At 51.3% G+C, this 18,039-nt stretch overlaps 1 protein-coding gene across 2 annotated transcripts in view; it reads right to left on the reverse strand.

The window, feature by feature from the left end:
* Nucleotides 1-18,039, reverse strand: part of BAZ1B (bromodomain adjacent to zinc finger domain 1B) — a 67,861-nt gene that overhangs the window by 1,463 nt on the left and 48,359 nt on the right. For both annotated transcript variants that reach the window (XM_059414678.1, XM_059414677.1), the window contains exons 12-19: nucleotides 17,412-17,589; nucleotides 14,726-14,908; nucleotides 8,424-8,571; nucleotides 7,066-7,213; nucleotides 5,270-5,382; nucleotides 2,258-2,403; nucleotides 1,109-1,212; nucleotides 444-814 (exon numbers count right to left, since the gene is read on the reverse strand). In XM_059414678.1, coding sequence (XP_059270661.1) covers nucleotides 457-814; nucleotides 1,109-1,212; nucleotides 2,258-2,403; nucleotides 5,270-5,382; nucleotides 7,066-7,213; nucleotides 8,424-8,571; nucleotides 14,726-14,908; nucleotides 17,412-17,589 — 1,378 coding nt within the window. In that variant the 3' untranslated portion in view covers nucleotides 444-456. The remainder of the gene's footprint in view (nucleotides 1-443; nucleotides 815-1,108; nucleotides 1,213-2,257; nucleotides 2,404-5,269; nucleotides 5,383-7,065; nucleotides 7,214-8,423; nucleotides 8,572-14,725; nucleotides 14,909-17,411; nucleotides 17,590-18,039) is intronic.

Genomic DNA, 18,039 nt, shown 5'->3' on the forward strand with positions numbered 1-18,039 from the left:
ATCCACACCGCCTCCCCGTTTGGCCTGATTACCCCGACCCTTCCGTGGAATGCTGTCCTCCCTCCCCGGAGACCAGAGGCTCGGCACTGCCGTGGTGGCCAAAGCAGGAGGAGCCGCAGGAAAGAAGCAAGTGAAAGGATGTGAGCCCACAAGAAAGCCATGCCCTTGGCCTCTCCCTGGTAGCTCTCAGAGGGCTAAGGCAGCCCACTGCCCACAGGAGCTCTGGGCAGAGACCACCAGCCCAAGAGCAGGCTCTGCAAAGAACTCTGCCTGCTTCGGGCCCCCCGGAGAGCTGGGCAAGGCAGCGCGAGCCCGGGATGGCGGCGTTTCCGGACTCCCCGTGGCCTCCTCCGTGGCCTCCTCCCTTCCTCGTTCTTCGCCGTCTTGCTCTCCCTCCCCCTCCCACCCTCCCCGGCTCTCTCCGGTCCCCCCACCGCCCTTACCAGGGCCCCGCCTCTATTTCTTCTGCCTTCGTCCCCTGGACTGTCCAATGGGCTCGGACTCACTGTCCCCTTCATCTTCAGCAAGCCGATCGGGAAACTTCTTGCGTTTCCTGCGGACGTACAGGTGGCCGGGCAGGTGTTTATGCAGCAGAGCCACCAGACACTGCTCGGTCTTCACCATGCAGGTCAGCACGTGGCTGCCTCGGCAGTTGTAAAGCTCGGCATTGGCAAACACTTGCTTCATGTCGGCGAGAAACTCCTGCACGGAGCGGTAGCTCCCACAGGAACACTTGTTCTGCATTGTCTGGAAGTCCATGGGGTGAGTGACGACGTCGTAGTAATCCTCAGCCTCGTCTCTGGTCACGGGCTCCCTGTGGAGAAGCAGCGAACGGAGATCTGAGCGCAGCCTCCAGGATAGACCGAAACCTGTTCTCGGACCACCACTCCCACGACACCCAGCGCAGAGAAGGCGTGCTGACCCCGGGTGACGTGCGGCCTCTGCCAGTCTGGGGCGGGACGCCGCCGACACTCAGACATGGCCTAAAGAAGGATCAGGGCCGTCCCTAGGGCCTCTGCTCGGCAGCCCCCCAGCAGCTGCCTGTCTGCACGCGCGGAGCGCCCCCAAGTCTGGTCCTGCTCCCCGTGCCCGAGCATGCCCCACGCACCTGAAGGGCCAGCTGAAGCGGTACTTGACGATCTTGTGGAGGATCTCCTCACACTTCTGCAGCTCGAGGCTCTGCCTCCGGGAGCTCCGCTTGGTCTGAAGGACCTGGCACCCGAGAAAGAGACACGTTATTACAGGTCTAACAGAACAGAAAACTATATATCGTTTGAAAAGAAGAAAAAGGAAGTTCAACCACTGTCTCGGAGCAGAGATGGTCAAAATCATCTGGCGCTCAAGGCAGGGAGCGCGCTCAGCCGGGGGCGGGGGGCAGCCACAGCCCCATCAGCCCCCCGCCCCACCCCTGCGGACACTCCTCAAAGTGGACACTCCTCAAAGCGGCAGAGGGCAGGCAGCAGCTGCCCTGGTACAGTGGTCCTGCCCGAGGTCGGCCAGAGAGGCCACCGTCACCAGGACACCAGTGAGGGACAGACCTGGGGTTACGGGGACCACCGGCAGCCAATACTGTGGGGCTGCGGCTCTGAGGAAAGCAAGGCCAGAGGTACGATTCCTCTACCGCGCCCTCCTGCTTAGCACGCGGGAGCTAAGTGGCGGAGGAGGAAAGGGTGGGCATCCCCTCCAGGGAGCCATCGCTGCTGTGACTCAGCGATCAGAGCCCCAGGCTTGAAGGGTTAATTAGGTCTGGGCCAGCAGAAGCATCTCGCAATGCCCTCGAGCTCCCTAATGGCTTGCTTTATGCCCCCAAACCACCCCTAACCCAATTTGCTCTGCCAAAATAAGTATGTTTCCAGGAGCCTCTTACTGTTCTTTAAAGCTCCAGTGAAATCTGAAAGAAATCCACTAAATTTACACTGGCTGATGAGCAGAGGGGAGGCTCTCGCCCCTCCCGCAACAACTGTGGGCAAAAGACCCGAGAGCGACTGAGGCGCCAACATTGCTGACATTCCCACAACGGAGGCCCAGCCCCTCAGAGCTGCTGGAGACACATGGATACTATTTTAAAAGCCTTAACGAGTCACAGGCTGCCTATTAACTCGGGGAGACGACGTCCGCGGGCTGAGCGGGGGATGCCGGACATAGCTGCTCCTGGGGGGCCGGGGCCGCCGGCTGCCTGCAGGCCCGCCCGTGGGCCGCGGCCGCCTCCGAAAGGGGGGCCCCACCTGTTGCCGGCCGGACGCCCGGGGTCACTCACCAGCTCCTCAACCTCCGCGTCGTCCACAGGCAGCGCCTTCGGCCGAGACTTCCTGGCGGGATGTGGCTTCTTACCCGGCCGGCGCCCCGGCCTCGCCGCCGCGGGGAGGCCGCCCTGCTTGGCCCGGGCCGTCTTCCGAGGTCTCACTGAAACAGAAAATGCGGACTTCAGAGCTGACGGGGGACAGGGAAGCACATCTGCGGGACGCAGAGAGCATCTGGTCGAGCAGGGCGACAGCTCCCTCTGATCGTAAGGCGCTCCTGCCCTTTCCCTCCTGCCCCGACAGGACACTTGAAAGGTGCAGAAGGAGACGCATGGACACCTCTCGGCTGCCGGGGCCCTGCCACACGCCCCTTGGGAAGGCCGGTCCCTTCCGAACAGCACTGCCCCGCCCCGCCCCGATCACAGCTATTCCCTGAACGCGCCTCTGAAGGGGCCCACGGCGAGGCGGCGCAGGCCGGGAGAGGCCGCGTGCTGACCGCTCTGCTGGGCCCCGTAGAGCCCGCGAGGGCCTGCGAGTGCGCGTGCTCAAGTGTGAGGTGGCATCTGGCTGGAGGGCAGTTCCCGCCTCCTAGTTCCCCAAGGAATCCCACACTTGCCACCACCATCTTCTGAGAGCAAAACCAAAACCTACTCGAAGTCGTTCTCCGTGAACCCAATTTAAGCTCGGCCCAGTCCTGCTTTCTTGCATTTCTGAAAACCAGATAGTGGGCCAGGCCACTGTCATAAGAGCTTTGCCCAGCACCCCCAAAGGGAGAATAAGGAATACAAAGGTCCCCAAGATGACCCGTGTCTCAGGCTGACAACAGGTAGTCGATGTCAGACAAACCAACATTTCTCAGTACGTCCCCAGGGAACGACACTCCATTAGGATTAGCTCAGGGGCTCCTGGGGGACTCAATCATTAAGGGTCTGCCTTCGGCTCAGGTCATGATCCCAGGGTCCTGAGATCGAGCCCTGCATTGGGCTCCCTGCTCAGCTGGAAGCCTGCTTCTCCCTCTCGCATCCCCCTGCTTGTGTTCCCTCTCCCGCTATGTCTCTTGTCAAATAAATAAATAAAATCTTAAAAAAAAAAAAAAAAGGGCTTCTCCACTGAACACATTTTCCCTTCAGAGTAGGGAGGTGATATTTGTACAAAGAGGTATACAGAGCCAGTGATGGAGAGAATCAATAAACAATGTTTCACTCTACTTCTAGACCCTGATAACCCTTCACTGGCTATTTTAAGGTCTCCAAGCTCAAGGCCAGGCAGGAAGAGAGAAGCAGCAGCTGAAACCAAGGATGAGACTCAGAATGCTAGAGATGGCCACCAACCCAGAGCCTTGAGGTGGGACCCAGGGAACACCACATTCCCGGTAGCCTACACGGTGGAGAAGACAAAGTGCTCTCAAGTACCACCACTTCCCAGACTCCTTAAGACCCTAGAAACCTAGAGAGAACGATTTCTTGGAAAGAAAACCGTTAACTTGCAAGAGGAAAGCATCCACGACTCTGAAAACCAACACAACGAGCACCCTGTGACATTCGGGACCTAGTCCCGAACAGGCCTGCACCCCAGTCGCTCTCTCTGGCTAGCAGACGAAGTCCCTCCGGAATCTGGGGTTCAGGGACTACAATTCTCCTGACCCTGGACAGCTGCAAGATCATGCCTGTGAACAAACGGAAGGAGCCCTCAGGAATGAGAAAGGGAAGGTGTTCCCAATGGAGAGAGCCCTGCACGACTGTGAGGACGGGGTGGGCGTGCAAACCCAGACCGCTCCGGGTTTTAGCAGCGCCCCTGCTGCAAGACTGGTCAGGCCAAGCATCTTCTCAGGCTCCCAACGCTCCGAGTGCTATGACCTTGGGACTGTACCATCTCTTCAAAAGCTCATCAAAATCTTGGGGCACCTGGATGGCTCAGTGGGTTAAAGCCTCTGCCTCTGGCTCAGGTCATGATCTCAGGGTCCTGGGATCGAGCCCCACATTGAGCTCTCTGCTCAGCGGGGAGCCTGCTTCCTCCTCTCTCTGCCTGCCTCTCTGCCTCCTGCCTCTGACCTCTCTCTCTCAAAAAAAAAAAAAAAACAAAAAAAACAAAAAAAGAAAAACCAAAACCCCTATCAAAATCTTGATCTGTGATCTCTTCCCACTAACCCACAAGGAAGGGTCTGGTCTGTTCTGCAGAAGAGGCTATAAAAGGCCAAGCTACAGGGCTTTAGGTTTACCCAAGAAAATGACTCCTGAAGAATGGCCATTAGAGAGTAGTCAAAGAGGTTAAGTGTAAAGAAGAGCCCCCCACGCCTCCCCTCGGGCATCTAGTGAGAAACAGGATCTGAACCTTCCTACCAACCACCCGAAGCCATGAAAAAACTAGTCTTCTCTTTCCAAACTAGCCAAGCTAGGCCCCTGCACACGATGACAAAGAGGAAAGATCACTTCTCTGAAACCAGCGCTGCAGCAGAGGCCAAACCCGCTGTTAGGAGAGGCCCGCAGGCCTAGGTCTTCCCTACCCCCAGTCCCCACTGTCCCCACCCCCTGAGCGGCCTGCCCCAGCAGACTGTACATGAACATAAACACATTTGGGGCTCTGAATTCCACTAAATCTCGGCCCGAATGTTCTTTTTTTTTTTTAAAGATTTTATTTATTTATTTGACAGAGAGAGATCACAAGTAGGCAGAGAGGCAGGCAGAGAGAGAGGAGGAAACAGGTTCCCTGCGGAGCAGAGAGCCCGATGTGGGGCTCGATCCCAGCACCCTGAGACCATGACCCAAGCCGAAGGCAGCGGCTTAACCCACTGAGCCACCCAGGTGCCCCTCGGCCCGAAATGTTCTTAAGACCAAGCCATCCAACCTCCCACCAGGAAGGTGGTTACTTGGCACCTTAAAAATCCCTCTAAAACCACAGCAGCGGAGTCTCCCCACAGCCACGAGAGAGAGAGAGCAGACGGCCCGACGGCAGAGCTGGGTGGGCGGCTACTGCCAACCCGGGCCTCCCAAGCCAGCCCGGAAAACCCTGAAGGCGAACGGGACCCTTACATCGCAGCCCGGCCACCTCGTAGTCCGCCTCTTCCTCTTCCTCCTCCTCCTCCTCCTCATCAGTGCTGTCCTCATCTTCGCTGTCCTCAGAGGCGGACTCTTCCGTGTAATTCCTGGAGGGAGGGAAACACAGATAGGGAACGTGGTTCCAGGCCCAAGTGGTCCTAAGAAAGGACGCAGTCCCACGGGGAACCCTCGTCACAGACCGGGCAGAGCTGATGGCGAGGGGAGGGAACCGGACCCGAGGCGAGGACACGGGCGCCGGCACGAGCGCCCGAGCGTCAGCAGCAGGCCTCCCCCGCCAGGCTCTCCTCACATCAACCGATACAAAACCTATTCCTTTTGTCTCACAAAATCACCCGGATAATGTGACATTTCAGCTATTAAAAGCTGCTCCCAACTCTGGGCGGACCGAAAGGATCAACAGCCCGGACAGGTGTTCCGCCACCTTGATGGCCTCCCTCCAGGAGCGGAACAGCTTGCGGGCGGCCGTCACAGCAAAGCCGTGGTAATCCCGGCTCAGAACAGCTGGTGCAGAGCCCCGCCATCTCAGGGCAGTGCGCCTTACTTGGCTCCAAGTGCTGCTCGGGGGGACGAGAGGAACCGGGGAGCGCTGAGAGGCGGGGTCATGGTCACACAGCGCTGCCCCCTCGGAGACCCGCCAGAGCGCCTACGAGCTGCCTTTTCACCACCTCCAACTGCAACATGGGAACATCGCTACTAACTCGGCAAGGCTCGGGCATCTTTACGAGGCCTCACTGGGATGAGGATGAAGACCAAAGCACGGCCCCTGCCCTCAGGACACTAACACCCTCGTGGGGAGACGGTCCCATGCCAGGCAAGACACACAGAAAGACTGAGATGGACGCTTGGCTGGAACAGAGAAAGAATCAACCCTAAGAATTTAAAAACCTTTCACAAAAGCAGGCCCATTTTAGGCAGGCCCCGGGCCAGTGCCTCAGCTCCAGGGAGAGGGACCACCCCCAGGCAGGAGGCAAGCCCAACAGGCAAGGATACGTGGGGGAGGGCGGGCAGACAGCACACGGCAGCGGCGAGGGGCTCACGAAAACGGAGGCCGGAATTGTGTAAGTCTCCGAAACGAGGCCAGGCAGTTTGGACTTGATTCTAGAGGCGATGGAAAGACTTAAATTTCAGGATAGTGACATGAGCTTATCTTTATGCCTAAACTGTTCTGGTGCCCCTACCACAGCTGGACGAACAGGAAGGGGCAAGCACTGAGGTAAGGAGCTGAGACCCTCCGAAGGAGCCCGGAGGAGAGATGGAGGCGGGCGACCGACAGCAGGGACCACGGAGAGTGGGCAGCAGGAGATGGACTCCTGAGACGTCTGGACACGGAACCGGCGTCAACAGAGCACGGAGGCCGAGGGAGAGGAAGATGTGCAAGCCGACCCCAGAGTTCTAACCATGATAAAGAAGGGGAAACAACAGGCATAGGTAAGGAAGGTCATGAGTTCCAGGACTCTGAGCAGGGGGTGACTGCAGAAGTCATGGCGAAGGGGGCAAAGTAGAAGCGTAAGGCAACGGGAGAGAGAGATGTTATCTGAGAAGGTATGAAGCCGAGATACAGCTCACGTCTGGTAGCGAAAACCAGGAATGTCAACATCGAGCTGAAATGAAATCAGAGCCCTGTGAGCTCCTACCGTAGGAATTCCAATGATCAGGCTCCGTGTGCAAAAGATGAACTTAAACTCCTTAGAATCATTCTGTTTGAGTAACTACAACTTAACTGTGAACAGCCATTTCACTGACTGGTTTCCGAGAGAAGAAATTCTCACCTGCCGCGGGAGTTGCGCCTGGCGGTCGCAGGCTGGCAAGCAGGGCACTGCCACTCGCCGTCTGGGACCTCGTAGAGGGCGGGCCTCAGACAGAACAGGTGGAAGGCTTTATTACATTCATCGCACAAGATCAGCTTGTCGTCCTCACCTGCAAGGGGAGAAACCTGTGTGACGGCACTGCTGGGAGCACGGCGGCGGTCAGCCAGCTGGAACGAAGAGCCACTCGCCCTCCATTAGCACCATGGGGGAGCAAACAGTCCAGCAGAGTATTATCACATTTTTTTTCCTAATGCAGTCACTTCTGAAAAGAAGTGTAGCACAGGGATGCCGGTGGCTCAGCTGGTTGAGCGTCTACCTTTGGCTCGGGTGATGATCTCAGGGTGCTGGGATCGAGCCCCGTGTCAGGCTCCCTGCTCACCAGCAAGGAGTCTGTTCTCCCTACCCCTGCTCGTGCTCTCTCTCACATACACAAATAAAATTTAAAAGAAAGAAAGAAAGAAAGAAATGTAGCATAAACTAGGCTACTGGTAATTTAAACTCAGGCCTTCTGACTTATATCCCCAAATCCAGCTCGGCTTCGGAGAGGACAGTTAAAACATTTATGAAGCAGCAGCAAAAGCCAAGTCACGGCAAGAACGGTCCCTGCTCACCTCCCGCTAAGAAATGAGCCCCGTGAAGGATTACATTTACTGCCTGTCCTCTTCCTCCGGCCCCGGTGCTTCCCACCTCCCATCTGACATGGTTTCTCTTAGAGCACCTGGTGCCCAAAAGGCATGGAACGGACATGACACGGTCACCCCCCTCCCCAGCCTTCGCTCTAGAACAGCGTTCAGAGCAATGAACAGGTTCTTCACAGGTTTTTCTATCCTTGCGAATTAAGCCCTAACCTACCTCACAAAATAACGTTAGCCACCGAGGAGTCAATAGCTCGAGGGCTATTAGTCATGAAGTTCCTTTCACACGGGTTCTAAAAGCTGAGTCCCAAATGCCCTGCTCTGGGAGTGTGGGCCCCGCGGGAGTGTGGAAATACTGCCCTCTGCTGGCACACGGCTTACTTCACGAATGACTACAAACTCCAGGAGAGGAGAAAAGAGATTTAAAATTTTAGGTTGATTTGTCCCCTGCAGAAAATTTAAAGATTGGAGAGATAAACTGCTCTTACCCTCAAACTTAAGGAACAAAGCGCTTGCTTTGATTTACTTCATGTAAAAGAGCATTTTACAGACCTCTGGAAGAGGGTCAATCTGTCCCACTGTACTTCTAAGTTAGGTGCCCTTAATTCTTCGGGGAGAAATACCTTTGGAATGGAAATTCTAGTGCCTACTGCACTCAGGTAAGCCACACTGATCTCAACATACCTTTCTTTCGACAAACTTTGCATCGAGCATTCTCTGCGGACATGTCCCACTTAATGCAGGCGTCCAGCATCCCAAGCAGCACGTGCATCCGGGAGAAAGTCTGAGCCTCACGGATCGCCGTCTTCCACTTTTCCAGAGCAGATGCGACCTGAACAAAGCCCAAACCGGGTCAGCGTTACTACAATGACCTCAAGGACATGACACACAGATTTTTTCACACTGTATTGGCACAGCAAGCACTGAGCGCTAGAGCAGGGGAAGAGGCGAGAGAATGCGGAGTGCGTTCCCCTCCGAGAGCCTCTCCGTCCCTCACGCATTTATTTTACAGCAAAAATCAAGGCTCGTAGGAGTGAGAAAACTTGCCAAAGGTTACACAAAGAATGAAGGGGTGAGGGGTGATGAGAGACCCGTCTGTCCCAATGAAATCCCCTTAAAGATTCAGTACCATTTAAAAGCGGGAACACTTAGGGAAGGAACCCTGTCCTGAACTAACACAACTCTGGCTAAAAAGATGACGGGTCTCTGCAGTACGTGCCACAATCCCAGATCACAGGGCCTGGACATTACAGTAAATACCATCTATAAAGCATTCGACAACACTTAAAAATATTAAGTACTGGGATGCCTGGGTGGCTCAGTTGGTTGGACGACTGCCTTCGGCTCAGGTCATGATCCCGGAGTCCCAGGATCGAATCCCACATCGGGCTCCCAGCTCCACGGGGAGTCTGCTTCTCCCTCTGACCTTCTCCTCGCTCATGCTCTCTCTCACTCTCTCTCTCTCTCTCAAATAAATAAATAAATAAAATCTTTAAAAAAAAAAATATTAAGTACTGATACACAGCATTCCTCTTGACTTTATCACCAACTTCTAACTAAGAGAAACTTTCAGAGGGCCAGGGCTTAGGCTGACTTCTTTCTGGGCAGTTACTCTCAGCATAACAGACACTGCCTCCTCCCATCGTGAGAAAATGCAAATTAATTCAGAATGACCCAGGGAAAACACAGCTGGGACGCAGAAAAATATCAGGAATTTCAATGATAAAACACAACCCTCACTTCTATATAAAATAGACATTCTAAGGAAAAACAGAAATGTCATTTTAGGATAATTCACTTACTTCTATTACCGTTTCTTTAGTCAAAAGGTGTTTTTTTTAGGTGTTCAAAATATTTCTTGCCTAAATGATCAGGTAAGCATCTGCACAGACAAATGCCTCCACAGGCGGAAACCACCACAGAGCGGGTGCCTGGGAGCCAGTTCAGCATCTGCCTTCAGCTTGGGTCACGATCCCAGGGTCCTGGGATGGAGCCCCACATCTGGCTCCCTGCTCAGCAGAGAGCCTGCTTCTCTCTGTGCCTGCCGCTGCCCTTGCTTCTACTCTGTCCCTCTCTCCCTCTGACAAATAAAATCCTTAAACAAAAGAAAGAAAGAAAGTAAAAGAAACCACCACAGAGATGGGCAAAGGTAAGGCCCAGGCCCTCCCTACAGCAGAGGCTGAGAGATGAGGTCATTCCACCATCATCCACTCTGTGGGGGCCATATGCCTTAACCCGGTTGTGCGTGCAGTGAAGTCCAGGGCGCAGTGCACTGCTCGGGCAACTGGACTAGCTCTAGCTAGCTGACCACCCCATGCTGCACTGCCCTGCCCCACGCCAGGCAAAGGCGTCTATTTGAAGTCAGTCTTCCTCCTACAGGAAGGGCTAGTTATGCTGAAGGCCATCGGCTGTAAAACTGAGCTGCCAAGGGACACTGAGCTACTTCTGAAGCCGTGGTGGGAGGGTTGACAGACGGGAACAAAGGCTGCCCCTCCTCTTTCTTCTGGAAACAGAGAACCACAGAGAGCTCTGTGTGCATAAATTCCTAAACAACGAGAATACGTAACATAAACACAACAAAAATGAGAGGCTGCTACAACTCTAGTACAATCTGGCCCATTCCTCAACCCCCAGTGCAGCTAGTTCAACACCTGCCCTCAAAACACAGCGCAACTGCCTTCTGCCCCCAACTGTGAGGTCCACACCGCAGCTGGCCTCAGGGCACTGGAGAGCCGACATATGCCACCACCCAGGTCCTCTTACTGTGCGAACAACCCATATCCCGCCGATGGAACGTGGATTTAGGAATTTTAAGTCCAGTCCCTACACAGAGTGCCTACTTGGAACAGGCAGAACACACACGGCTAAAATGGGCTTTGCTGTCCTCTAGTGGACTCTCAGATGCACACACATAGGAGAAAGTCCTACAGCAGAGAGTATTGCCTTTTACTTACTTCCTACGAACGTTAAGATCTGCGCCCTCAGTGGGGCAACCAGCCTCATGAAAACCCAAGCAAACCACCACCAGCACCCGGCGGCTCAGAAGGCAGAGCGCTCAACTCCCCACTTCAGCCCAGGCCACCACGTAGGCCGTGGGACTGAGCCCAGGTCAGGCTCAACGCAGGGTCTGCCGGAGACTCTCCCCCTCGGCGCTCCTACACTCACACTCTCTCTCAAATAAATCTTTTTAAAAACCCTGAAAGGTCTTAGAAGGAAGTTATTTAATCTCATTTTAATACATATATAGTTTCTTTCTTTTTTTTTTTTTTAAAAGATTTTATTTGTTTATTTGACAGACAGAGATTACAAGTAGACAGAGAGGCAGGCAGAGAGAGAGAGAGAGAGGGAAGCAGGCTCCCTGCTGAGCAGAGAGCCCGATGCGGGACTCGATCCCAGGACTCTGGGATCATGACCTGAGCCGAAGGCAGCGGCTTAACCCACTGAGCCACCCAGGCGCCCTGCATAGTTTCTATGTTAACAAGTTCACCTTGTAAAGAAAAACCATGGTTTTACATGTATCTGCAGAGCTATACAACTATCAACATCACCTTAATTCAAACACTTTCATCACCCCAAAAAGAAAACCTGCGCCCCCACTAGCAGTCACTCCCCATTCTCCGCCCCAGCCTACCACTTCCCCAGCCTTAAACAACCGCTCATCTACTTTTGGTCTGGATATTTTCTACTTCTGGACCTTTCATATAACGTGTGGCTTTTTGCGACTGCCTTCTTGAAGCATAATCTTTCTAGGGCACACGAGCAGTGTGTACCAGTACTTTATTTACGAGTACTTTACTCCATTTTCAGTGCTGGACATTCTTCCACCATATGGATCAGACACATTTCTGTTTATCCATTCATTGGGTGATAGAATCTTGGTTGTTTCCATTTTCTGGCTATCATAAATCACACTGCTAAGAATATTTGTGCACATGTGTATAACTTTCATTTATTAATTCCGCCCAAGGTCTCGCAGCAATCTGGGACCAGGTCTCTTTCACATCCCCACGACAGCAATGCTCCTGACGTTACAGACACTGGATAATCACTAGCGTTCGGTTAAACCACCAAGTTACCCACCCAGACCAGCCTAGATTCCAAACAACCTCTCATTCTGAGGGTAAAACATTGGGCACTCAAGATTTGAAAGACCATCCTGGTTTCCCATGATTGGAAAAAAATTCCAAACAGGCTAGCACATTAAAACAAAAATCCCACCAAAACAAACAAAACCCACACCATATTCAAAGACAAGGAGCAGCCATCGGCGAGGAGAAAGCCAATTTCAGTTCAATCCAACCAGGCCTGTGGCCCCTTCCATGACTGGATTAACTCCTGCTTATTCTCCAAACCTCGGCTGACAAATCTGCCCCTCTGGGGAGTTCTCCCTCCCCTGCCCCAGGGTCCCTCACAGGTAGGCGGAGTCCTGCGCTTTCTCGCCAGGACCTGTCACTCCACCACAATCATCCCTCCCCCTCCGACAGGACTCTTGGAGGGCAAGGACTCCTGGCTTCTCCCCGTCACTACAACCTCTGGACTCACTTCAGGACTGCCCAAGACAAGCCTCTACCCGCTGGGTGCGACAAGATGGAAATAGGAAGGGGGAGAGAGAATTCACACACAAAGGAAAGGATTCTATGGAATAATGGCTGGGACCTCTCCCTTAACGCAGTGGTTTCATAAGCTTTTCTTTGAAAGTAATCTGATGCAAAAAGCTAACAGACAAAACAGGAAAAAATGGAGCTATTTATTCTAATAAAGACAAACCAGAGAAGACATAATGTTCATCAGTAAGGAATCAAGGAGCTGAGAAAACAACGTAGATCTACATGGACTGAGTGGGGGAGACACAGAATATGTTGATGGGTAAGAGACTGCAGAATGCGACGCAGATGATTCTGTTCTGTAAAATTCCAGTAGAACTATCTTCATGCGCGCCTGGGTGGCTCAGTGGGTTAAAGCCTCTGCCTTCGGCTCAGGTCATGATCCCAGGGTCCTCAGATTGAGCCCCTCATCGGGCTCTCTGCTCAGGGGGGAGCCTGCTTCCCCCCCACCCTCTGCCTGCCTCTCTGCCTACTTGTGGTCTCTGTCTATCAAATAAATAAATAAAATCTTAAAACAAAACAAAACAATCTCCGTGTACATATAGAAAACACAATGAACTATGAAGAGTGAGATTCCTGGGGAGCAAAGCTAGGATGCGAATTGTGTCACATCTTACCTACCTCTCACACTGGATTTACTTAGAACGAGCATGTTACTTTTAAAACTTAAAAACCAGAAAACTGGATATCCACATGCAAAAAACCGAATTTAGACACTTCATCTACAAATATTAAATCAAAATGGATCAAAGATTTAAACGTAAAAGCTAAAAACTCTAAGACAGGTAGAAAAAAAGAGGGGAAAGACACTGGATGTGTGACGCTGAATTGGCAAGTGTCCCCTGGACGCAACGGTGCAAGCAGAAGCAGCAGAAGAAAACGGGTAAGGTGGAATTCACCAAACTGGAAAACTTTTGTGCATCAGAGGATGGCATCCACAGGATGAAAAGGCAGCTCACAGGATGGAGAATATAGTTGCAAAATTATACAACTGATAAAGGATTAATGCCCAGAACATATGAAGAACCTACATAACTCAATGACAGAAAGACACAATCCAGTTAAAAGACGGCTGACGACTCAGAGACACATTTCCCCAGAAAAGACAACGGCCGACATGCACACTGCCCCTCACTAATTACTAGGGAAATGCAGATCAAAACCGTCAACTACCACCTCGCATCCATCAGCAAGCCTCCAATCACAGAAAGACAGAAAGAGAACGTGACAGGCGCTGCCAAGAATGTAGAGAAGCGAGAACCCCGTGCACCACCATCGGGCATTGAAAATGGTGCGGCCGTGCGGAAACAGGCGGTTCTCAAAGAAGCTAAAAGAGAATTACTACACGATGCAGCAGCTCTACCTCTGGGTATAGAGCCAGAAGAGCTGAAAGGAAGAACCGGAACAGAGAGCTGTACGCCCGTGCTCCCAGCAGCATTACTGGACGCGAGGGCCATCTGCTGCGACACCGGTCACCCCACCGTTCCCCAGGACGGCGGGCTGGCGCGGCGGGCTGGCAGGCAGTCTCCTCCCTCCCTCAGCGCGCGGCCCTCCTGAGGCTGTGCACCTGCCCCAGAGGACAACCTTCTCCGACACAACAGGATCATCCTTCGTCCTTCAACCAAGGGCACACAGCGGCATCCCCTGCTAGAGGTTCCAAACTAGCTCTCAAGGCCCCCGGCACCGTATCCACCACAGCCAGGAGGTGGAAGGGATCCAAGTGTGCACCGCGGGATGAACACACAACGAGGCATATACACGGAGTGGAACATTACTCGGTCCTAAAGGGAAATTCTAGCACATAATGCAACAGAGATGAGCTCTGCAAACATTGGGCTAAGTTAAACCAACCAGTCACGAAAAGACATATACAGTGATTCCACTGATGTGTGACACTGTTCAGAGTTAGTTGAATCCAAAGACCCAGAAAGAAAACGGGGTTGCCGGGGTTGAGGGGACAGCAAAACGGGTAGTGTCTTCTTTGGTGGGCACAGTTTCAGTCTGGGAAGATGAGAACGTTCTGGAGATGGATGGCGGGGACAGGCGCACGACACTGTGAATGTACGTAACAGCACACGACACAACAACAGTTAAGATGCCACACTGTTCCTTATGTGATTTTTACCACCATTTTTAACAATTTAAAAACTGCTACCGCCTTTTAAAAAGCCATCCGCCCCGGTAGAAGGGGACGGGGCCCTCGGAGACCCTGTCCAGCGGTGCTCCACAGACCAGTGTGAAAACCACAGCACTGAGCAGAAGTGAGGAAAATGACCACCAGCTCAGGACACAGGGCTTTAAGGAGGTACGAGCGCCGGGAGAGCCCCTTCCGAATCAGAGCTGTGCTCCCCGGCACAAGACCCATCTCTGCGAACAGCGTACCTCCGCCTCCTCCGCCAGCTTCTTCTCTTCGTCCACCTCCTCCATCTTTGCTGAATCTTCACTTTGGAGCTTTCTCCTCTTCTGCTTGGGAGCCATGAAGCCTTGGAGAAACTTCTTTATGACGCTGGCTTGTAGGGCAATCACACACTCACCAAAATCCTTCAGTTTCTCTAACGAGATCACCTATGGGAAATGCCAGAAACAGAATGAACGAAAGGCCGAGGTGACAGGAGACCCCCCCCACACACACCGGGACTCAGGTCATCTCTGCACTACTCTGGACTTGACGTGCGTGGGGGGGAAGTTCATCGTAAGCCTGTCCGGGGGCAACTCCCCACCAGTTTCAGCATCACTGGGAAAGTTTATCCAAAAGCAACTCCACTGGGGGTTTTCCTAGGAGGTACAGGTCTTTCACTGAAGCTAACCCCTCCCCACATGTGGTAGTAAAATTCTGTATTTACTCAAAATATCGAATGCTGTCTGCGAGGGGGGAAAAAAAAAGGAGACCATCTTTGACTAAATTCAAATCAATCTGGGCCCCAAATGGGTCACACCACATTAATTTACCTTGGTCCTCAGTTCAGTGGGTGGTTTATAGGTTTAAAAGAAGCTGACTACTTCCATTTCCCCAACGAGACCCACAGGATGCTTAAACTCCCTCTACTTAACTTAGGAAGTTAGGGAGCTCATCCATTCATTCAGCAAACGAGTGCTTACTACGTGTGAACGACAGACTCAGGGGAAAGAAAAACTGAGAAGGAAAATAAACATTTACTGACCCACTATATAGCTCACACACTGTAAGCCAGGTAATCCACTTCCCATACTCGGTGTCATCTAAGCCTCACATCTATTTTATGCATAAGGACAGAAGCTAAATCAGTTTGATCCAAGTCATACTCTTGAAAGAACGTTACCTTCTCAGTCATGCAAAACATGTCAATTAAAAAAATACCATTTTCTAACTACAAAGAGAAACAAAGAATGATGATAACCCAATGTTAGCATGTGTGAGCCTGGGTTCGACACTAAGTAGGCAAATGGTAAATATCTGCTAAATAAACAAAAAACTAGGGGACCTGGGTGGCTCAGTTGGTTAAGTGACTACCTTTGGCTCAGATCATGATCCTGGAGTCCCAGGATCGAGTCCCCCATCGGGCTCCCTACTCAGAGGAGAGTCTGCTTCTCGCTCTGACACTCCCCCTTCTCATGCGCTCTCTCAAAATCTTTAAATAAATAAATGAATAAACAACAAAAAAAAGGTAAGTATTATATTTTAAACTGGCAAAAATACTTAGTGTTGAATAATTCTTTAAAAGATCGTTAGAACAGGGACACCTGGGTGGCTCAGTCGGTTAAGCAGGTGCCTTCAGCTCAGGTCATGATCCCAGGATGCTGGGCTCGAGTCCCGCATGGGGCTCTCTGCTCAGTAGAGAGCCTCCTTTTCCCTGTCTGCTCTGCCTGCTGCTACCCCTGCTAGTGCTCTCTCTCTCTGACAAATAAATACAACCTTTAAAAAATAAAATAAAAAATCATCAGACCAATACAGATATTTAAATCCTTTTTCTTACAAAATGTACCATGAATTCATAACCAGACTAGTTTAAAAAAAAAAAAAAAAAAAAGTGCTGGTGCCTGGCTGGCTCACTTTGTAGAGCCCGTGACTCTAAATCTCAGGATTGTGAGACTGAGCCCCACAATGGGCACTGAGGTTACTTTAAAAAATAGATAAATAAAAATAAAGGAGAAAGAAAAAGCTACATACATAAGATGCACATATAATATGCTAATTCTAATAGCAAAGAAATAAAAATACAGAAGTCTTAACAGTAGAAGATTTATCCTATCAACTCCATGGGCTATTTTACGTACCCCAAAGTGATATAAAGACTGAAAGAAATGGAATGTACTTCTATAAATTGAGAAAAAAGATGCAACTGCTCAAAACACAGGACTAATACACATGGTGTAATGCATATGAGTGATTTGAAAAGACCCACAATTATTAGTGTCCTCCGAGTTACATAGACTTTATTATTTAAAATTAGGAGCGCCTGGGTGGCTCAGTGGGTTAAACCCTCTGCCTTCGACTCAGGTCAGATCCCAGAGTCTTGGGATCGAGCCCCGCATCAGGCTCTCTGCTCAGTGGGGAGCCTGTTTCCCCCTTTCTCTCTGCCTGTCTCTCTGCCAACTTGTGATCTCTCAAATAAATAAAATCTTTTAAAAAAATAAAATATAAAATAAATCTTAGAGGTGCCTGGGTGGCTCAGTTGATGAAGGGTCTGACTTCGGCTCAGGTCATAATCTCAGGGTCCTAGGATCAGCCCTGCGTTGGGTTCCCTGCTCAAGTGGGGAGTCTGCTTCTCCCTCTCCCTTTCCCCTACTCCCCTGCTTGTGCTCACTTGCTCTCAAATAAATAGTTTTTAAAAAAGGTAATAAAATCTTAAAAAAACAAAACCAGAAAAGCTCTTTCTGAGTAAAGGATCCAAGCCACTTAGATTTTTCTGGATATCAAAGGACAAGTATCAAATGTACATGGAGAATTTTTGGTTCCACAGGTCTTTCAAATAAACCCACACATGATTTCCAGGGTCATACGGGAAGCCAAGAACAGTATCAGGGAATAATTCCAAATGGAGTTTCCATGAGTAACAGATCTCCTAAGGGGGTTTGCTTATGTTCTTACCCGGGCTTCAAATTCCGATGTTTCTTCCACATAACCAAGTCCCCCCTTTTGTAACCTAGTTGCAACTTCAATGAGATCACTACGAAGAAAGTTTAAAAGCTCCTGGTTGCCATCACAGGATTTTAGACCCAAATTCGGCTTCCGGGCCAGATGAATAGAATGAATGATGTCCTGGTACCTAGAAAAGTCGGGGAGCGGGAAGGGAAAATAAAGAACTCTGAGCGACAGGTCTCATTTCTACAAGACTTACTCAGATCTTCATTCCTCCTTGGTGATCTCTAGTTTTGTGTTTCTTGCACAAATTTTCAAATTTGTCTTATTCTTGATTCATTTGAAAAACACGCTTCTTATTTTTGGTATTTGATAATCCCAGTACCTGAAGTGTCCTGCTTAACACCCAGCTCTTGTTCATGGTTCCTGGTCTGTGTATTTTTTTTTAACCTTTTCACCATGCATTTCTCAGGATGGTATCTGTGGAAATTCTTCGGAGGCCTGGTTTGAAGCTGGGCTCCTCCAGAGAGAATACCCATCTGCCCATGTCAGCTACAGGAAATGCTACCGACATGAGGCAACTTTAAATCACCTGCCACAATGCCTCATAACATAGTAAAAATGTCAAACGGCTGAA

This window comes from Mustela nigripes, chromosome 11, assembly GCF_022355385.1.
Source record: "Mustela nigripes isolate SB6536 chromosome 11, MUSNIG.SB6536, whole genome shotgun sequence".
Taxonomy (NCBI): Eukaryota; Metazoa; Chordata; class Mammalia; order Carnivora; family Mustelidae; genus Mustela; species Mustela nigripes.